At 32.8% G+C, this 23,086-nt stretch overlaps 2 protein-coding genes across 2 annotated transcripts; one reads left to right on the top strand and one right to left on the bottom strand.

The window, feature by feature from the left end:
* Positions 1-1,581: 1,581 nt before the first annotated feature.
* LOC124924480 (heavy metal-associated isoprenylated plant protein 26-like) lies at positions 1,582-1,995 on the bottom strand. The gene has a single exon (XM_047464513.1). The coding sequence runs from the start codon at positions 1,993-1,995 to the stop codon at positions 1,582-1,584; it is 414 nt and encodes a 137-aa protein (XP_047320469.1).
* Positions 1,996-6,332: 4,337 nt separating this feature from the next.
* LOC124926731 (probable hexosyltransferase MUCI70) lies at positions 6,333-10,799 on the top strand. Its single transcript, XM_047467015.1, has 6 exons — positions 6,333-6,910; positions 8,252-8,469; positions 8,638-8,814; positions 8,894-9,049; positions 9,443-9,719; positions 9,895-10,799. Exons 1-6 carry the CDS (start codon positions 6,508-6,510, stop codon positions 10,143-10,145), a joined length of 1,482 nt encoding a protein of 493 aa, XP_047322971.1. The 5' UTR covers positions 6,333-6,507; the 3' UTR covers positions 10,146-10,799.
* The last annotated feature ends 12,287 nt before the right edge of the window (positions 10,800-23,086 follow it).

Raw genomic sequence — 23,086 nt, 5'->3', positions numbered from 1 at the left:
CACTTTCACTCTTAGTTCCCCCGACTATGTATCAAACCACATACACTTGAAAAAACAACTCGTTTGTGAAAAAAGTATTGTACTTTGATTATATCCGTTAAAACTCCGTAGTATGACATAGTCTTAGACCCGTTGTACCCTTCAATAACCACCCCACTATTTTGAGTGGTCAAACCTTCGTCGTGTTTTTCTGTACAAAATTTGTATCCGTTTACTTTACACTAAACATACATAGACGAGTACATACTTGGACCTTCTCCTAAGATCTTGAGGTCTCTTGATATGTCGTTAATTTCTGTTAATTGAGCGACCTATATATATACCCGAAATGTAGTCGTTAAAATAAATATAAAGAGTTAGGAGATATGGATTATAATTACCCACTCTATGCTTGAAATAATCATTCCCCAACTTAGAATATTTTCTCAATTTTTTGGGATGAGTCAATTCCGACGGTTTAATGGAATCCCTTCGTATTTAAACATTTGAGGAAAGGTAAAATCGAAAGTTTTAGAATAACCTTCGCAATTAACCAACTCCCAACACTTAGAATTTTTTTTCATTTTTTGGGAATGTCAAAACCGAGAGTTATTAGCATAACTTTCGGTACTAATAATCAAAACCGAGAGTTTTACACACCTCTCGGAATTTATTTTCAATAACGAAAGATTTGCTCGGGATCAATTAGGAGGGTTTTATAAAACCTTCGGTAATATCTGTCAGTAAAGGTCATTTTTTACCAGTGCTTATAGGCATATGTCACATAGCCCTAGTTTTTTTCTCTCCCATGCAGCACTGCAGTAGTCAATACTCAATACTTCGCCTATCGGCTGCTGGCTACTTATTTGTTTCGCATTTCTTTCTTTGTTCTCGCCTTCAAGGGTTCTTGAATTCAAACTTAGTTCCAGACTCAATATTAGTTTACTTTGATTTGAATTTTTAACTACCTTCATTTTTGTGTATTTCATATGTAGATAAAAATCAAGAAGGCAGTTTAATAGTTACATCAATATTGTCCAAGCAAGGATCAAATGTTCTAGAGGATGTTGATGCAAACACTAAAGAGAAAGGCAATGAAGGAGAATAATTTGACATGGATTATATCTCGATTGATGATATTTAAATAATGTTGATTTTACTGAAATTTCTATTTTATGAATTTTTCAAATTTTAGTTAATTTGTTTAACTATTTGGTCAATTAATGTGTAACGATAGACAACACTCTTGTTTGGTGTGTATTATAACTATTTGATCATGTTCTTGAACTCTTGTTAATTTTCTAGAACTAGTAATGTTTTTTATTTATAGCGAGACAACCTGCGGGCTGACCCGCCTAACTCGCGACCCACCTTAGGTTGGGTTGGGGATTTTAAGCCCGCTGGGATGGTGGACCGGCCCGCCATCGACCCGTCAAACGACGGGTTTTGATGGGTAGGTTCGTCCCGCCATGGGTTGACCCGTCTGTCCGCTCTATTGCCGAGAGTAATATGTGTAAATCCATCATTGTGCATGATCATAGAAGATAAATTAATTAGCAACAATTAAGTACCAGAACGCATAGTATTAAATAAGTTAAAATTCTACATGATGGCACAAGCGGTTGGGTTTTCATCGCTGAAGGCGGTGGCATAGCGGACCTCAGTTGAGCTAGCACGGGCCAAATGAGAGACAGCGGGGTCCTGAGCTTGACGAACATACCCTGTCGGAGCTTTACGGTCATAGATACCGTGAGCGTAGGGATGTGCAACGACCTCATAAGGAACGTAAGGCCAGAGCTCCACCTTTTTTCCCATGCGATAGGCTAAGCGTGCCACCACTTTGGTCGGGTTAACATAGCCCACCACCGTAACCTTACTCTTCTTCGCCTCCACTTCCACCGACGTCACTCCCTTCATTCCCTCCAGTGACCGCCTCACCTTCCTTTCGCATCCTTCGCAGTCTATCTTCACCTTCATCTCCACCGTCTGAAAAATCATCATCATCCATCCACACATTCATAAATTTTGATCAGATGACCATAAAATGTTAATAAAATGTTAATAAAATGTAGGCTCGAACCTGAAATTGTTTGAATTTCTTCATCTTTCGGCCACGGTACTGGGCGCAATCAAAGATGTTGGAGAAATGATCGAAAACCCCCATGTAATGTAATTAATTAGATATTCTGTGCAATTGGAAGCCAAGAACAATCAAACTTATATATTTATAACCATGCTAGCTAGCTCACCAATACTATTAATATTGGTTCTTTCTTGATCATATGGACCGTCCGATTATGTAGTCTAAGATGTATCATGTGATGCCCATGACGACCATTCCTCCTTACTTCTTTAATTTATTAGTTAATAATATATATTTCAGTATTGTTAGATACATGCATGCATGGGATATTATTGTAAATCATGGTCTTTCCTTTACTTAAATCTGGGCTAGGGCTGTACCACATTAATTATGGATATGGAAATGTAATCTCATCACCGACTTTTTATATATAATATATATTTTGAATCACATTTAATTTTATAAAATTTGTTCACACAATCAAGAAATAAAGATATATTCATATTTGAGGAAAGTAGAGAATTAATTGCATATAAATTTTAAATTTTTATGTTTTTTTTGTTTAGAAAGTTAATATAACTCTCAAATTCACTACATTCATTCTTGTTAAACTTAAGTTGTTTGTTTATTAGATATTCATGTTTAAACATATTGATTTGTAATTTCTTTTAATCTTGTGCCAAAGTTATGTATGAGTATGTAATTTTGGCTAGATTTCTCAATAAATGTCATAATTGAATTTTTTTAAGTTGGTTTTTAGATAATTGTTTTTGTTTGTATCATTGTAAAATTGTACTATGTGGACAGTGTCGTTCTTGAGATTTTTTAGGCCTTAGGCGAAAACACGAAATTGGGGCCCTACGCATAAACTTCACTTGTGTTTCACCGTTGATCTTCAATAACCTTCCAATATCTACAAAGATGCAACATAAATTGTCAACGAAAGTGACTTCTTCTTGCATTTTTAGATGCAAAATCATTGATAATTGTATCGTAATCAATATATTCCAAAAAATCTTGTTCAATACAAAAAATAGAAAGTCCATTCAATCTATCTTGAGACACCGAAGATCTTAGATAATTTTTCAATAATTTTAACTTAGAAAAACTTCTTTCAGCAGAAGCTACCGTAACAGACAATGTTAGTAATATTCGATATACAATAGAGACATTAGGATAACAATCTATTGACATTACAAAATCAAGAATTTCAGCAGCGGACATATCCAAACTATTTCTTTCCTTTTTCGTTTTTCATATCCAGATAAATATTTTTTCGGCGCCATCAAACAAGTAAACTATTTTCAAATATCTTTACGGCTTAACCACTCAAATACACAATCTCAAAACAAAGCATAAAAATAAATAGCAATCAAACCATGATGTTGAATTTTCAGTTTTAATGGTTAAACCTTACCTTAAGGCTCAACCCAGCGAAACAAAGCCACCGTCGAAATTATTTTGTTGTCGGTTTCGTTGTCGGTTTCGTTGTGAGTTTTGTTGTCGGTTTTGTTGTCGATGTAGGATATAGAGACTGAGAGAGACAGACAGTGAGACAGACAGTAGGGTTTTCAATTTTTTGTTCTGATAGTGTTAGTTTGTTTCTCTATTTGGGCTATAGAGCCATGGGCCAAAAAATCTAACATAATAAAAAAAATTAAATAATAAGAAACTAAAAATCCTTACTAATACCTAGCATATATAAAAAAAAAATGGGCCCCTTTTTGGTCCTAGGCCCTAGGCCGTGGCTTAGGCTGTCTACCCCTCCGGGCCGGGCCGGACCGGTATGTGGAGAACAACTATATTATTATTAATTTTTCATTTTATTCCCTATTTTTACTTTTAACTTGTTTAAATTTGTAAAAATATGCATGTATTTATCATGTTACTTTATATATACTTGATTGATTTAGAAAATAGTATCTTTATCCAATCAAGCTAACTAGAATTCAATTGGAATTTTATAATTTTTTAAACATGAATTTTAATGTATAATTAAAATTATAATTTTATTATCAATTTCAATTACACTCATCAAAATTCAAACATATCTTAAGTGATTTTCTTCTTCCTAACTTAAGTGATTTTGTTCTTCCTAATTAAAGGTACATCAATAGCGCGAGCTGCAAACAAGGAGGAATATCCAATTGACTCTGATCTTTGCCAAGAGAATTTGGAAATCCAGGCATGCATACGTAAGAACCATGTTCTTCAACTTTTACAGCAATGAAGACCCATCTAAGTTTACGAATTAGCCCAATGGTAGAGGAGATCCGGACGAGAAATATGGAGAGAGACCCTGGATAAAGTTTTTCTTTTGTGAAGGTCCGCATAAAACAAGAGAGTGCCCTATGAATAACAAACTATCCGCTTTGATGGAGGAGCAAGAACGTCTTCATTTTGAAGCTCAATTGGGGTCGTTAAATCTCCTTAGTGTCGTTAAAACAAAGTTTGAGGAGTTAGAGTCCGCGGAGAAAGAACGACTATTCGTGGAAATAAAAGTAAGAAGCCACGTGGTTAAAGCTTTGTTGGATACGGGAGTCAACAACAACTTTCTAGAGGTAAAAGAGACGGTAAGACTGGAGATCAGGTACACCAAAGAGAAGGGGTGGCTTAAACAAGTCAACTCGGCACCAAGTGCAACATTTGGAGTTGCTCGTAATGTAAGGGTCAACTATGGGGAGTGGACTGGCTTTCTAGATTTCTTCATTATTGACATGGACGACTACAAAATAGTTCTTGGCATAGAGTTCCTAGACAAGGTAAATTTCTTCCTACTCCCTTCTGCCATTACTATTTGCATTCTAGAGCAAGGAAATACTTGCACAATTTTTTAACAAAAGAGGGCAAAAGAGAAACTAGGCACCTCTCTGCCATGCAACTCTCAAAAGGTGTAAAGAAGACTCACTCATCATCTTTTGTCACATTGAAAGGAGATGAGAAAGATGCATTCAAAAAGAATACACCTCCAAAAGTTACAACTGTCCTAGAGAAATGTCATGATGTAATACCCGTTGGATTTCCAAAGAAACCCCACCATAAGAGAGAGAGGTGGATCACAGAGAAGAGTTAGTCAAATGTACTAAATCATCGGCGAAGGTTCTTTATCGCATGGAACCTACCAAATTGGAGGAACTGAAGAGGCAACCAAAAGAGTTGTTCTTCAAGGAAGAGAAGTGCGAAATTGCCAAGACCGCCAAAATAACAAAAAAAAAATGGGAGGACAAGAAGAGAAGACACTTGAAGTTTGGAGAAAACCAAGTGATAGTAAAACTTCTCCTCCATCAAAGGAGACGATTTCTCAAAGTTCACAAAGGGTTTGTGAGGCGATATGAAGGTCCTTAGAGAAGAAATGGGTTGGAGATCTAGCATATCGCTCGAAACTTCAGTCGTATTTGGAGACTCACCCCATATCCCAGGTAAGTTTATACAAAACTTATCATGAAAATAAAAAAGATCCAAGTAAAGGCGAATCAAAGAGAGCTCCCACAACAATCACAACCGTACCCGAAAAAGAAGCCGAAGAGATACTGACACATCGGGTGATACCGAGAAGGGTACCCACCCAAGTTGCGTCAAATATTTCGTTAAGTGGAAAGGGTTACCGGAAAGCAATGCGAGTTGAGAAAACGAATTAGTGTTATGGAATTTCAAAACATATCATTCAGGCTTACAAGGAGGACGCGACGAGGACGTCGCCAAATTGAGTAGGGGAGAATGTCACAGTGCACTTCTAAACAAGACATTACTATTGTCACACTCAACCTATTCTCACTCTCAACATATTCCCACACTCAACCTATTACATTTAATGCTTATTTGTTATAGTTAAAGTGGTTTACTAAATGGCATATAAATACTTATAGTTTACTGAAGAACATATAAATACTTGTAGTCTACAATATAAAGATGACCAAGTATTTCATCAATATAATTCTATTTTGTAAGAGATATTTTCTCTTTCTAAAAGTCTTGTGTCCATTCAATCAAACGTCTCGTGTTTGTTTTGAGTAAGATTAATTATTCATTCTTCTGAATATCGTAACTAGTGTCGCAAAGATTTTCAATGGAAAGATCGAGCTCGAGACAATGTTTGAATGGAAAGATTGAGCTCGAGACAACGTGTGAATGGAAAGATTGAGCTCGAGACAATGTGTGAGAATGTATGTACGTTTAGATAATTTGTGTATTTGTATGAAAAGAAATGTGATTACATATTACAATTCCGTTATATTATATATATATATAAGCCAAATTGAAAATTAACATAAAAGAGAAGATACCGTTAGGCATTTTGCCGTGATCCGAACGAAGCGCAAGCCATGGCGGTGCCCATCGAGTACGAGTACACAGTGAAGTTGGCCCAGACTTCCTTTTTCTCTTCTATTCTCTTCTTTTTGATCTCTACATTTATGCATTGGAATCACTTGAGATGCCGGTAATCGATGTCGTCATCCGTTAACAACAATAATAGTATATCGATTTCAATCTCAGAAGACGATTACGAAAATGTCACCAACAGGAATCGAGTTCGAGTTCGGAGGAAGAACAAAAAATCGGTCTCCCGTGCCAAAAATGGACTCACTCATCGAGTCGTCCGGAACCTTCTGAGGTGTTGGCCGCTATTACTCTTCTTTCCCGCCGCCGGGTTACTTTTATTCCAAGCGCCAAGAACTGGAAGCGAACCGAGTTTAGCTGTAGTTGATTCGGAGATTGTTATTCCCAAGAAGCGAGAGCAGATCTTTGAAATCAAGTCGGAGAAGCGAGAACAGATCTTTGAAAACAAGTCGGAATCCAGCTTGAATCGTCTTGAACCAATTACTAGAATTGTCCATGGCGTCAGTGAACGTATGTCATCTCTCTATCAACTGAAATCAATTGAGGCTGTGTTTACTCTCTGAATGCTTTTGTTTTCTGCGAATGGATTCCTGTATTCTTTTTTGAAAAAAAGAAATTGAATTTTGTTCCCGACCCTTGAATATTAGATCTGATGAATTATAAAAGGAGCAGTCCACCATCTTTAGGCAAAAACTACATATCAAATATTTCTCATGACAACCTGCCATGTTTTTCCCTTAGCAATGAGATGTGAATTTCTGAATATCTATGAAGATTTCAGTTGAGAAATGAAAACAAGATATTTCTCTACCCTAATATGTTCCACCATCGAAGTGAAACAAAGAGAATTGTATTGAAATGAGAAGAGAAGAGAAGAATTAATGGGGAAAGGCAAAATCCTAACTGCTAATGTGAATAAATTGGGATGAACAAAAGATAGAAACTTTAAGAATAGTATTTAACTAATTCATTCCTTAACTACTACTAATCTATTTATGCTATTTTATTTGTAACTGTCACTAACCACTATTCTATTCATAGGGCATTAGCTAAATACCCATGTTTGTCTGTGAACGACAATAAAAGAATGTTCAGCTAGAACTCCAAGTATTGTGGTTTCTTAAACTATATGAATCGTTGGATTCGCTTCCTCAGACTATCAGGTGGTTCTTGAAACTACAAAAAACTGTCTATTTTACGACAACAAATAAATATATTATTCCGTGCCCTATTTGATAGAGACCAGCAAAGAACATGGCTATTCAGATTTACACAATTCTTGGGGAAATAGGATATGAGGAGTACTATACAGGGGAGGATGAGGTTTACACAATCCTCGGGGACATAGTATATGAGGAGTAGTGTACGGGGAAGGGTGAGGAGGCGGCGGTCTATGCTAAATTTAAGAAGCCTCAAAGAATATGACTGAGCCATAATCTAGTCCTGTAAAAATATGTTGAAATTGTAGCTGAAAAGCAAACATTAATGTCTCATCAATCTCATATGGGCTAGGGAGGTTTTCTCTAAGCTTCTCATCTAAGGGCTTAGGACATTCATTTCCTTTCCTATCTCTTCTAGTATTCTATTATTCCATCTCTTTATAACTGTTACACGTACCAATAATTTTTTATGCATGCTTCTTCTCATATATACAATCATACATGTAAATATCATAATGCGCCTATTTGTTCTTTGATAACAATAAGTGTGAATTTCATTGTCTTATTTGCAATGCAAAGAACCTTTTGGTACTGTAAGGTACTTTTCTATAGTTGTTTTCTCAATTGTACTTTTCATCAGCTAGAATTCTGGTATGAAAGGGAGTATAGTTATTGATTCAGACTGTATCAGGTTGCTTGGATCTCCTGCCTCCAGAGGAACTTGAACACTTGAACATTCCCCAGGATAAGGAATCATCTGACATTGTTAAAGAAGTGGTTTATATGTCAGAGAAAACTCTTTCTCATATAGAAGGAAATCATACATTTCCTCAACAGCACAAGGCTACAAAAAAATTCAACTTCTTTACAGGATTCCAAACTCTTGAGCAAAGAGCGAAAAGCTTCAAGGTGATGGTTGTTATTTGATGTATATTTTAACAAGTTGCTCTGTCAAGAGTTATATTAGATATTAGTCACTGCTGTATCTACCGATTAATGATTCCTGTCATTCTTGTCTAGTCATTGCCAATTCTTTTACATTGGTTCTCATTTCACAAATGCCAATTGCCAATGCAGGTGAATGAGACTCATTCACTAAATTGTGGATTTTATAGTGATAAGGGAGGATTCAATATGTCTCACGAAGACAAAAATTATCTAAAAGAATGTGAAATTGTAGTATCTACTTGTGCATTTGGTGGTGGTGATGATCTATATCAACCTGTTGGAATGACAAAAACATCAGTACAGAAGGTGTAGTTCTAGAAAATACATTAATTTTTTGTCTTTATTAAATAATTTTACTGAAAGTTGGCATTTTTCATTGATGCAGGTTTGCTATGTTGCATTTTGGGATGACATTACTGTAGCTGCACAGGAGGCATCGGGTCATCAAATTGGGGAGGATCTATTTATTGGAAAATGGCGGATCATTCTTGTTTGGGATCTTCCTTTTAGAGACCAACGGCTGAATGGTAAAATTCCAAAGGTAAAGCATTTTCCAATTCTCATCCTGCACTTACATATCAAGTTCATGAGGTTCGAGTCTTTGATGACTGATTAAGATCTCTCAATATTATTGGATATCAAGTACATTTTAATTTTACTTGCATATAAAGATGTGCAAACAAAAATTGGATTTCCCATACTCAGCACAAAACATTTAAAAATAACACAAGGAAAAATGCTATCCTACTAAAGGTCTGGAAGAGGCAAACACAAAAACTCAAAACATCATAAACTCCAAACGAAGGAAAAAGGGCCATCAAATGGCAAAATAACTCAACAAAACAATGTATGCCTATTGTCATAGTTGTTTTAGCTTAATATGAATTTGTATCTGATGTGAAACTTATTAAATCTGTTTTTGATTTCTTCCCAGATGTTGGTGCATCGCTTGTTTCCTCGTGCCCGATATTCCATTTGGGTTGACTCCAAATCCCAGTTTAGAAGGGACCCTTTGGGTGTCTTGGAAGCCCTTCTCTGGCGTTCACATTCTGTTCTTGCAATTTCAGATCATGGAGCTCGTGGTAGTGTGTATGATGAGGCAAATGCTATTGTCAGCAAAAACAAAGCCTCGCCAAAAGAAGTTGACCTCCAGATGACTCAGTACCGCCTTGATGGCCTCCCAAACGACTCAAGGTTAGATGGGAGGAAAGGTAAGAAGATTGCATGACTCATTTTCTGTTTGTTAGTCTTTTATTCCATTATTCAATTCGTTCATAAACTAGGTGTGGTCTATGCAAGCTTAATATAAAGTTGTCTTGACTAGTGCTTGGATGCGCTAATGAAGGACATAATTTGCTTAAGCTCATATGAAATTATTTTGTGCAGCACTGGCTGAAGCTTCTGTGATTGTGAGAGATCATACACCATTAACCAACCTGTTCATGTGCCTTTGGTTTAATGAGGTTGTCCGTTTCACTCCCCGAGATCAACTAAGTTTTCCTTATGTCTTTTGGCGTTTAAAAGAGTTGAGGAACATTAATATGTTTCCTGTTTGCACTAGGAGAGATCTTGTTAACAGCATGGGACATATTCGCAAGGCCAAAACTCATGCTATTAACAAATTTTCTCAACCATAAAGTAGATGTCAATCCTGGAACCATATTTGGACATTTATAATAAATGTGAAGAGTGCATTAATTTTTATATTCCCATTGATTCCTCTCCATTTTGATCCTCACATTTTCTATGCCCGGAGCCAGAGATAGAAAGATTCAGTTTTGTATCCAGAGCTAATCTTTGTCACGGGCTTATGATAGATGGATATTATGTTATGCCCTTTGGCCACGCCCACACTCAACAGTCTATTGAAGGCAACCAATAGCCATACTTCATTGCTGGCTTTGTTTCTTCAATCTTGCAGCATACATACAGAAGTGGCATCAATTATGTGGTGCTCACCATTTTTTCTTGAGGATCATAGTTGATGAATGATTTCAATTTTCGGTCTTCATCTCTTAGTCCAGGTTAGTGGTTTTTGTAATAGTTAACTGGTGTGAGTGTGAGATGTAATGGAGATTGTGGTTTTAAAGGGCCAATAACAAGATGACATGTGAGGCTGTCAATTTATTAGTTGTAGTTTATTATATTTGATTATTGCAATTTATTTTAGTTAGTTAAGATAACTATCATTAGCATTATAGTTATCTATTAGTTAGAATATTACCATATTATATATATGAGATATATGTTACTTTTTTTTTGTTATGGAACAAATCTTGAATGGTTCTATACTTCTTTTCTGTAGTATTTCCTTTTTTTGTATTGTTTAAATCCTATACACGATGGATAGAAAGATAATCTGTTGGAAATTCAAACTTGCTCTGGATATTAAAATGCAAGTTTTGAACTTACTTTTACTTTAAAGAAAACAACGTTTATAAGATATTTTTTTAACAAATTTTATCTTGTCATTGTGTTTTTGGAAAGATTAGAGCCTTATTTTAATACTTGAATGAATATATAAGACAATGAAAATCATGATGTGTATTTGTTTACATTTTTTTTAAATGATGGTGTAACTAGATGAAATATTTATTTATTTTTATTTAAAATTTATGAATCTAAATGCATCTATTTTTTCCTCTTTTTTGGTAGCCTCTCTTTCTATGTTTTCTTTGAGAATATAACCACAAACCAGACATTCACCATACCCATGTTAAGACCTTAGATAACTTAGTCCAAGTCGCCGATGAGATCAAGAACAACAACAATCAAGAGTCATAAGGTTTTGTTTGATAAATGAAAAAAATAGTCAACTGTAATTTGCATTTGGAGCTAGGCCCATCTTGTCTGACCTCACTTTATTTCAAATGATTTCCAAACATAGTCCAATTAACACACAACTGATTCGGGTTTAGGTTTTCCAACCTAGCTAATCTTTTTTTAAATGTTAAATACAATGATATTATGAAATAGAAAGTCGTTTAAACACAACGACAAAAACATTATATTGTAAAAAAAATCACATAAATATTATAAAAGTAATGTGTGCGGAGATAATGAGCTCTCCGACCGAATTTGTTGCTTCTCACATCAAACCTCATTTAATGTATCGAACCTCATGTAATGTTAGGATTAGGGATGACAATGTATATACGTATACTTGATAACGGTGAATACCCGATGATCGGGGTCAGGTATTTTAAATCGGGGTCGAGGATGAGAATGGTAGAAGGTTTCCGATCGGATTCGGGGTCAGGATGGAAGTGTGCCAAACCCGATACCCGACTAAATTAATAATATTTAATATATATATATAAATGTATGCATATTTTTTATGTTTTTGGTTGAAGGTTTGACTTTTCAAATTCTTAATCATTATAATTATTTCAATTAATATATCATTTATTATACTCACCTATATCTCACCCATCGTCTGAAAATATTTATTACTTATCACTATTCATCTTCATATGTTTTAATATTAAATGTTATTTCATTCTCTTGTTCTTAATCTTCAACATCATTCTTTTTGCAAGATGTTATTTCTTTCTTCATTCTTAATCTTCAACATCATTTTTTTATGAGATGTTATTTCCCTCTCCTCGTTCTTCAACATCATTCTCTCTAGTTTTTCAACATAATTTCTCTAGTTCTTCAACATTATTTTTTCTAATTTCTTTTTCAATTATAAAAACAATAATGTTGTCATATTCTTCGACCACTACAACATAAGTATGAGTAAGTAATGTTTTCATCCCCTCTTCTAGCCTAGCAGCAAAAAGAATAGGATACTAACCTTAAGTTCATGGGTTCGAGCCCGTCAGTTTGCGGGCTACATATGTTGTCCCATTTTTATTTTCCCCAAAAAGTAATGTTTTCATTTTTTTTAAATCAATAGTATTAAAGTTATATATTTTTTATTTTTCAACATCAAAATTTTTATAAATATTTAATTGGGTACTCGTCGGAGATCGGGTACCCGACGAATTGGGGATGACGACACAAATTAAAATACATGTCGGGTTCGGGTTCGGGATCGAGTAGTAAAATGTAAATCGAGTTTGGGGATGGGTACCTCACTACCCGGCGGGTAGGGTACCCATTGTCATCCTAGTTAAGGAGATAATATTGTGAAGGATACGCAACAGTCGTTTAAGATGGTTGAAAATTTTATGATCAATTTCTAACTAAATTATTCCCTAAAAAATAATTTAGAGAAAAAAATGAATATATTAAAATTAGAGAGAATAAATACATTTCAGATTTAAGTTTCAAATATGTTGAAAAAAAAAATTGAATCTAATTATATTAGAAAGAAAATGTAATTAATACATTAAGAGTTAAACTTTAAATCTGTTTGGAGAAGTAATTGAACTAATTCAATTTTAAAAAATGAAATTTACGATTTATTTGTTTATATTTTTTAATTATTTTTTTATTTATAAGTATTATATATATATATATATTTAATTTATAAATATTATTTCGGTTAGTATATAATAAAATTTTAAAAATTTATACTGATATTGTACTCTACTAAAATATACCATGTCATTGGTATCATGTCTTATACATTTTTTTAGGTATATCAAAAAATTGATATTTTCGATATTTTGCGATACATTATTATCAATATATAATGAAAATATTGATAATTTTCAACTCATAACAATGACATCATGTTGTGTATAAATGTATTGCAAATATAAATAAACAAAGTTTTAATAGGGGTACAATCCAGAATGAAATAGGCGTTAAAAGAGGATTGTAATAAGTTTTCAAATATTTTCACTATTCTTAATTAACCCTTGTTACATTCATTTAAATCTTTCCAACTAATTTTCTTACCCCAAACCAATCAAATTACAAATTTAAACCCAATTATAATATATTTCCATTTATATCAGTTGCAAATTCCAATTCAATTAAAGTAGAAAATTCTCTTTATTCCTCCATTGATACATATTTCATACCTTCTATATAAAGAGTTGGAAAAATTTTCACGCTATTCAGTCAAGTAAAGGGATTCGAACCCGCTATCCTAACAACTGGTCTTAAGTGAGCTACTAGAGTACTATATTCATTCAATGAGTATACTCTATTCAAACTTTTTACTAAAACTCCTGATCGAGCCTGACTAAAAATGAGTAATACTCTAGGTTTGTAAGAAAACAAATTATATTAATTTGTTTTATTTAAATAGTTATTGATCAACTATTTAAAACAAGAATGTCAACTGATTTATTTTATAAGTAGTAGTTTATTGTTTATGTTAGTGGAGTTAGTGAGTTTCTCTTTATAATTAGTTATTTTATTTTTCTAAGTTTGTAGACCTATGTTAGTTTCTTTTATGAATGCAAGTGTGTATTTTATCACACATCTGTTCCTTTTTATAATTTTTATCTGCTTTTGTTATCAATTGGGTTTGTTATCAATTGGTTCTAACCAACCGAACTTTTGAAGGGTTATAACTTTTGACTAAGACCACTCATTAAGGTTGAGCTTTGGTGCATTGGAAATGTGTGTTAGTCAGTTACACTCTTCATGTTGTTTTCAAAGCTTAAGACATGCCTAGATCCATGCATTTCTTAATGGGATGTCGGTGACCCCAAATTAAATAGGTTGGCTTACGGGCGACCTAACATGAACCGTAGTTCGAACCACGAGCGCTACTTTGTGTCAATAGAAATCTGACTCAAAGACCTTTCGAATGGTAGCTTAGTTTTACCAAATGGTTAAGTAGATCAAAAGATATGAATTTATGAAGGCATATAGCTCTAGTTCGCTTTAGGATTGAAACAAGTGCACTTGCATCGTGTTTTCATGCTGTATAGATCACCTTAACCGTTGAATATAGGCTTGGGATCGGTGTCATTTGATCAGGATGTGTCTTAGCTTTCCAATTGTGGGTCGAAATCCATTTTTGAGGTCGTGTGGCTCAAGTTATGAATTTAAGACCGAAATTTGATCCTATTCTAGACACTTTATCTTTCATCAACAATTTTTCGTAGTCAGGAGCTTCAATCCAAAATAAGATTCACACAAACGAACTTTATATGAGACTCTTAAGGCTTTCCAAATCATTCAAGATCGACCAAAACCATCAAATGTAGAGGCTTGTGTGATGTTTTGAACTTGGAGATCCTTGTTGATCTTCCTTTAGTTTGGTGATTTCAAATGAAGAATCCATTAAGGCATTTTCAAATAGAGTTCCCGCTTATGTCATGACAACGTCACCCCTGCGTTTTGAAAAGTCATGGCATGGTAGTTCTGCATTGACATCCGTTGACCAAGCCTTAAACCGTCCGGTTTTACTTAGTTTTCACTATTTTCGCTTTTTAAATGCATCTACACAAAATTGAAAACAACAATATTTTACTCAAAATTCATAATTTTTTTTAACCGGTTAATCTGAATGTATCAAGTTTCTCAAATTCATTTATTTATGAAAAATGGTATTTGGGTACAAAAACAAGTCTTCAAATTATTGTTCTATACATTTTGTCAAATAATAATATTATATTTAAAATTCATGATTTTCTAAAATGGTCACTCTGAAGGTACTCTGAAGGTACTGTATCATATCAATTTGAGTATTTTAAAAAAATGGCGTTTGGACCGTTTTCAAAGGGTCGTTTCAAACCAATTTTGAAAAGTGTTTCTGTTTTTTTTTTCTCGGTCCAATAATAAAGTATGATCATCATATTAGACCAGACATGTTTATTTTAATTTTCGGGTTGTAAAAAAGAGGTGTCTACACTTATGATCATCAAAGAAAAACAATAATTCACAAACACAATAAACATCAATCATCAATAAAAAAAAATAACTTCGACTAAGAGGAACAGTGATATCGACTTCCTTTTATAGTTTACTTTGTCTTTTTAAAGCATAATCCACTCTTTAGGTAACTTGTAAATTCCTTTTCAATGCACAATTTTAATTTATCTTTTGGATCAGTGAAATTTATTCATTAACATACTTATTCATAGTGTTTAGAATAAATGTTGTGACCAAATTTTTTGAGATTTTATAAGCTTTCAAGCATCAATACATGTTATAACTACCTCTCTTACTTTTTTCCCTTACATTCCACCAAACTAGGTTGAATCTACTCAAGTAAACTTTGATATTTTTTTATTTATATAGTTAGTCTTTCACTTATTTAAAATCTAATGAATTTAACTTCTCACATTCGTAACTTCAAAAAGATCATTTTTAGTTATGACACATGTGAAAACTGTTTAAGATAAAAATGGAGAGGATAATGGGTAATCCCCTCAGAGATTGAATCAATCACAATTAAATTAGTAATCATATCCCGGAATGAGATTACGTGGATTATGGAGGATTGAAAGAATCTCTAACACGCCCGAACGAAATAAGATGGGAGAAAAGTTTTTAATAGATCGATACTATAATGATTTATATTAAACTAGAGTTTATTGAAGATATTGATTCAGATTCTATAAGAGCAACTCCAATGTAGCTGCAAAATGATACCCAAAATGGGATTAGCAGCTCCAATTGTACGCCAAACGCAAACCCAATTTGGGATATCCCAAATTCTCTCTCCAAAGCACCCATATTCGCGTTGCTACTGTAGCAAACGCATCATTTTTTTTTCTTTTACATTTTAACCCTTCAATTTTTATTTTATCAATTTTATATATTAAACTTATTTATATAATTAATTTATATAAGTTATTTATATTTTAATTTGTTTATATGTTTTATTTATTTATATGTTTTATTTGTTTATATTTTTATTTTTATATAACATAAATTTATAATAATATTTAAAAAATATATAATAATATTAAAAAATAAAATTACTTTAATATACATATATATTTATATAATATTTTTAATAAATTTTTATAATTAATTTATATTTAAGTTTAAAATATTTGAATGATATTATAATATTGTGGTTTAATTTATAAGTTTGTAAAATATATGGGTGATATTAAAAAATTATAAAAGTTGATGTAAGAAAGAATATTATAAGAATATTCTTTTGGGTTTGAGAATAAGTTTTTCGGTTGGAGAAAAATTACTGTTTGATGTGACATTTACACCAAAATGAGTTTGAAAATGGGTTTTCGGTTGAAGATGGTCGCAACTTAAATAATATGTAAAAGTTTGTTAAATTTCATAAATTTTCTTTTGTCTTATCTTTATATTTAATAATACAAGATAAAATTTTAAATATATAAATTGACTATTTAAATCGGGTATTCTCATCACTTTTTAGATCTCGTATATTTATTTTATTTTAGTAAGGTATTCGAGGATCGGTTCGATTAATATGTTTAATATGCTCATTTGTTATCTATGATAATGTAATAAATATAATCTTTATAGTCTAGAGAAAAATAAAATCTCAGATTCTCCTTGCTTTACTATAACTCCACTTTCAATAAATAACTTAGTGTGTGACAATTTGATCCACAATAGTCGAAATGCCCACCACCATCACACCATATGATCCTCAACCATACCTCGCTCCTTAGCATCATCACCTTCATCGTGGGTAACAATTGTTGGCCGAATGGCCCTCTAAGATGTGCAGCGTGTCACTCAATCAAGTGGTTTTATTATATCGTTATATTTTGCTCTTAATTCTAATGAGAGAAACTGCAATAACCATATGACAAAATTGGTTCTAGTTACAACAATCATAACAATTTATTGATATTAACCGTCCAAACTTTTCCTTATTTAGAAAATGCATCAAATGATTTGGGCACGAAATTATAACTATAAAGTAAGTTTACGAATTTGACGTGGTCTATCACATATGCATATACAGGCAAGAGAAAAAATATTTTATTTTAATTTTTTTTCCTGAAAATTGGTCATGTTAAGGAGATTTTTGTCCCGAAAATGATTATGTTCAGGAAGTTTTTATTCCGAACATGGCCATGTTCGGGATGAGAGAGAAATAATTTATTTTTTTCGGGAAAATAGCTATGTTCAGGAGATTTTTCTCCCGAACATGGCCATGTGCAGGAGAGATAAATATTTTTTTCGGAAAATGATCATGTTTGGGAGAAAAAAATTTCTCTCATGCACAAGTGACCGAGACCACGTGAGATTCGTGAACTTTCTTTTGTTCTCAAAGATATTTTATATATAGAGAAACCATGTGAGAGTGTAGCATGTCTAAAACTATTTCCCAAAATTTGAAACATCATTTTAACTCATCGTGTCAATGACGAAAGTATCACTTTACTCCAAATAGCTGTGTAGAATGAAGCCCACACTGAAGCTCTTGCTGCTTCCCGAGTAGCTAGTCCAAGTGGTGAAGCCACTTCATCATCGGTCAGCATCATCTCGACCGAAAAATACCCAGGGTTCTGAAGGTTAGCCACCTTCCAGACATCTCCTCATCGATCGTCAAAGGATTTTCTCTTCCCTTTTTATTATATGTGGCTGGGGACCTTCATCCCTGAGTCAAAATAGTTATTGACTTTCCTAAGTTTAGTATGGAGAAGAGAATGTTGTCGTTTAGGGTTTGGTAGGTTTGTTTGTTAGTGAGATTTTTTACTTATATTTTACTGTAAAAAAAATAAAGAAAACAAGAAATGGCCACACACACCCTCTTCCTCTCTCCTTATTATTTATGACTTATGGAATTTTAAGAACTTTGTGCAAGTATTTTTTGTATTAGAAAAATTGCACCTTTTTTTACTAATAACCAAGCATGAATTTGCACAAGATTAAAACTTTATAGAGTAAATTCAAAACTAAACATAAAGAAAGTATAGTTAAAATACCTTGTGCAAAGGAATGCTAAGAAGAAGGAAACATTAGCTTTATTCTTGGTTCTACACACATATTACTAAGTCGAAGTAGTTGCAGGGCAACTCTCCTTTGGCGGCTAGCTCGACGAGCCATGATTCATAGTATCAGCTGCCAATAGAGTATTGCCCTATAACTCTTTCGCTTATTCAAAAGCTATCATTTTTTGATTGATTTTTCTACAATTTATCTCTTAGAACATAGCAACTTGACAAAGAATGAAGAGTTAGAGAGTCGGATTTATAGTGATTGAAAGGAATTGAAGAAATAAGATATGCCAACCGGAGCTAGATTTATGCCATGGATATACCTCGATGCCAAATTATCTTTAACGAATTCCCATACGAGATTTTCACCCTTTTTCGTTACCACGAAAAGACAATCACATGTGCATGTAAGATTCTTATTGGAAAAATACTAGCAGTTTAGTGAACGAAAGGTCTCCGGAATTGGGACCTAAGGAAGGGGATGATGGGATTGATTATATAAAGCAGTCCTATATATGAGATGCTTCCTTTTCCTTTTGCTTCTAGTAAACAGGTGACGGTGTAACTTTTCTAAAGCATATCCATTGTCATATTCTTGTTGTTTATTTCCTTATAAAATAATCATTAGTTTTATCCTTTTTATTCATTTTTTTAGTTAAGCTAGTAAAAAAAGAAGAATAAAATAATGTTAATAAGAAAAAAGTAATACATAAAAATTAAAGACTCCAACAACGAATAGGAAAAAACAAGACGAATTAAGAGACATGAGCCCATACTTTTAAGTCCCAAAAGCTAGTGAAACGTTTATCTAGATATTAACATATAGAGAATACTAAATCAATGTTTCTTTATTTATGATTAAATAACTAAGATATTGAGCTCCTCTGAATAATAAAATAAATAAGATGAAGATAATGATTGTAGGCTATATCTTAAAGTACTAATAATATTATTACCTACATTCTAGCAATAAACAGAACAAGCCTACTCATACATTCTTCATCATAGAAAGAATAGAGTAGAGCCTACATATTCTATCTAAATAGAAAAACTCTTTCTATTTCATCTATGAGATAAGGATCAAATAATAAGTATACAAGGAAAATCGTAAAGAAGAATTGAAAGAACAAGATGAAACAACCAAATTCTAAATCCAATTAAAAGTCATTCTTTCTTTTAACTGCTCTACTTGTTGAGTAGTTTTGAATGGATTGAAAAAAAATGATATCTTTTGATGTATAATATTGATATAATGAAATAAGATTAACACAAAAAGAAATCGATTTTTTTTGTTATGGTAATACAAATAGAAAAATATTGTGAAAATATTTTGGAAGGTTCTCGACAAGCTATTGGTGTTGACTTAGTTGAGACTTATTTAAATGTACAACAGTACACTTTAGAAAACTGAAATATTTGCCTTAAGAGCTTCTCTTCTGTCCTAGTTTACTATCTGTTAGGGTTTTGGGAGACCGAGAGTTATATAAACTCGTGTTAATTATAATCATATATAATGATGTAATCTATGTTTTGATCTTCTCAATACCATTTTCTCTTCTAATAGACGTAGCCAAATTTTATCTTAGTGAACCACGTTAAATCTTTGTTTGTCTTTATTTTGTATGTATTGAGTTATCTTTAATTAATGGTGCAATGAAAGAGAATATTGAACAAAAAGAAAGTGTATTTTTTTGGTGTATAATCTTAATTTAAGAAAATAAGATTAACACAAAGAAATTTTGATCTTTTGTTATGGTAATATAATTAGGAAAGTATTGTGATAATATTTTGGAGATTATTTGTCAAGATATTAGTGTTAACTTAGTTGAAGCTTATTTAAATGTAAGGTCGCACACTTTAGAAAGTTGAAGTATTTGCCTTGAGAGCATAATTTCCAGTCTCAGTTCTGTATTTGTTAGGGTTTTAAGGGACCGAATGTTATATAAACTCGTGTCATAACCTTAATCTTTAATAATGTAATCTCTATTTTGTTCTCTTCTTAATAAGATTTTCTATTCTTGTGAAAGTAGTCAAGTTTTATCTTGATGAACTACGTTAAATCTATGTCTTTCTTTATTACTTACGTTATCTTATGTATTCCCGTTACAACAGTATGCCATCTCTCGCAATCCATTATAACAAACTAGTATCAAAGTTTCAGGTTTTTAAATTATTTATTTTCTATTGAGAGAGATGGTAATAATCATCATTAAGATCGACAATAATAAATAGTTTACGATCAAGATGCGGGTTTTGATAAAATAACAAGGCGTATATGGGTCGTTGAAGTTGTTGACATGAGAAAAATAACCGTTGATATTTTATTATGGAGGAGAAGGCTTATTTAATTATGTTGTTGTGTCTTGCATATAATGTCATAATCGAGGTCTCAAGAGAAAATTCATTAGTTATGGTTGAAGTTGGAGAGCTTTTATATGATGAATTTTATCACCAATAAGTTACTTCTAATGTAATATCTATTCATCGTGAATGCATAAAAATTATAGTGTTGATAAACAAGTAGAGTTAGTGATTCAAGAAGAGAAAAAATACCACATTGAATCTAAGTTATCAAAGTCTGAACCATTAAATTCTCAACCGTTAAAAACTATTCATCAGTGTGTAACTGAATGTCAATAAAGGATGATTAATTTAAGATCACCTTAGAGATACAATTATGAGGATATGATTGATTATGAACTATATATAGGTTATTGTGGAGGAGGTGGATACGTCAAAATCATCCACCTATAAAGAAACTATATTTGGTTCTAAAGGTGCATAATGGTTTGTGCAATGGAATATAGAAAATCTAGACATTGACTAATGCATCTGGGAATTTTAGAGAATTCAAGTCACGATAGAGATTTGTTGAATAGCATTGAATTGTTTGTTACAAGGAAAAAGAATATTGAATAAAGAGATACTATATATTTTGGTGTATAATCTTGATATAAGGAAATAAGATTAACACACAAAAAAATATGATTAAAAATATGATTAATTGTTATGGTAATACAACTAAGAAAATATTGTAATAATATTTTGGATGTTCCTAAACAAGAAGATATTAGTCTTGATCTAGTTAAGGATTATTTAAAAGTGCAACCGGATATTTTAGAAAGTTAAATTCTTTGACTTGAGAGTATCGTTTTCAATCCAAGTTATGTATTTGTTAGGGTTTTAAGGGATCAAATGTTATATAAGCTTGTGTCACAACCCTATACTATAATAATTTAATCTCTATTCTGATATGCTCAATAATATTTTTTTTATATGGACATAACTTAGTGAGACCATGGAGGGAGTGTCAATTGACCTTTTTTAGGTCCCATTCAAATTTCTAATTTTTGGTTAAAATTCTGAGCTAAAGACTTTTATTTTCAAAACACTTCTGATAAGTCAATTTTAAATAAAAATAAAATGGCCAAAAGGTCACGGGTTCAATTCCATCTGAAAGACAAAGGCTAGGAGAAGCCAAACACAAGCGGAGCAGCTAATGTAGGCGTAACGCCAACAATGCGGCTAACGCAGAAGGAAAACAGAATCACCTTCAGTATTTTTTTAAATGGCGCATATTTTGTTAATGCGTGAAGTCTTCTTGATTAGCTCGGACCTTTTTTCTATTTTAGAAACAAAATGAAACTTCTGATCTATCGGTTATTGATCCAAAAGTTCTGAATACGATTGTTGAGTGAATGCTGAAGATCATTTCCCCAAAACCCAAACTGAAATGATCAAACGGAATTCCCGAATTTTGTTATGGGAAATTTATAACCCAGAGGGGATTTTCCAAATTAACATCAATTGAAGCATATCGACGGCTGAGATTGATTCAAACATATTTCTAGGTTTATTAGGTATTTAGATATCTGCCATTTTGTTGGACTTTAAGCTTCCAATTTGGGTGGTTTTCCAATAAACTTGTTTGAGTTGTGTAAGTATGAAAATTTGACTACCCTGTTTTATAAAAAAATTTATATATAATTATTTTTAATAATATTAAAAAAATTATTTTAAATTTTAAATTCAAAATAACCTAAAAGAGGAATTAAACCCAAATTAAGGATTAATTATTATGCTAATTAAACCCTAATTAGGAAAATATTCAAAAATAATTTGAGATTAAAATATTACACTTATGTTTAGTTTTTACAGCAACATCTTTAGCCATCAGATCAGCCTGGATTTTGATCCAACGCCCAAGAACGCGCCACACAGTCCGTTGTAAAGAAGCTAGTGCACGCCTTCGACACCGGATCAACTAACGGGATAAACTAACCCTGTTAGCCTAATCGCTGACGGACTGGACAGAACGGCTAATGGCGTCGTTTTGTTTCGTCTTCTTCGTCGTTCCAGACGCTCGCCGACGTGTTTCTTCTAGAAGGTCTAGCGCCTTCATTTCTCAACCTTATCCGATAATGCTTTTGCCCTTTTCTTTGTCTCGTCATCGCCTACAATATCTCCCTAACTAGGTTGGCCACCTTGCCCTAGAAATAGGCTACCACAAAGAGGATAAGAACTATGAATAAGATCGGAGATCATCAAATCCGACTTGAATTGAGCTTCCTCAACCAACCTACCTCGACTATAAATAGTCTCTAATGGTTTCTACACCAAATCATCAAACACTTACATAAAAACACATACCGAATCAAAGTTTGAAAATCTAGCCAAGAACTGGTTTTTTTCAAAACCTCATCCGGCGAGCCCAAAATTTGATCCAAGCCTCTAAATAGTCTCCAACACATCCAATGAGTGTTCTACAACTGTTTTATTTC

Source organism: Impatiens glandulifera, chromosome 2 (assembly GCF_907164915.1).
Source record: "Impatiens glandulifera chromosome 2, dImpGla2.1, whole genome shotgun sequence".
NCBI classification, from domain to species: domain Eukaryota; kingdom Viridiplantae; phylum Streptophyta; class Magnoliopsida; order Ericales; family Balsaminaceae; genus Impatiens; species Impatiens glandulifera.
Note: the sequence above shows the minus strand (reverse complement) of the source record. Positions and strands in the feature narration are given on the sequence as shown.

Excerpts from the sequence above, each read along its gene's own strand:
- LOC124926731 (XM_047467015.1), top strand. The coding sequence starts at position 6,508 with ATGTCGTCATCCGTTAACAACAATAATAGTATATCGATTTCAATCTCA. Across the intron at positions 8,470-8,637 it reads AAAGAGCGAAAAGCTTCAAG|GTGAATGAGACTCATTCACT; the intron begins GTGATGGTTGTT and ends TTGCCAATGCAG. Across the intron at positions 9,720-9,894 it reads AAGGTTAGATGGGAGGAAAG|CACTGGCTGAAGCTTCTGTG; the intron begins GTAAGAAGATTG and ends TATTTTGTGCAG.
- LOC124924480 (XM_047464513.1), bottom strand. The coding sequence starts at position 1,995 with ATGTGTGGATGGATGATGATGATTTTTCAGACGGTGGAGATGAAGGTG.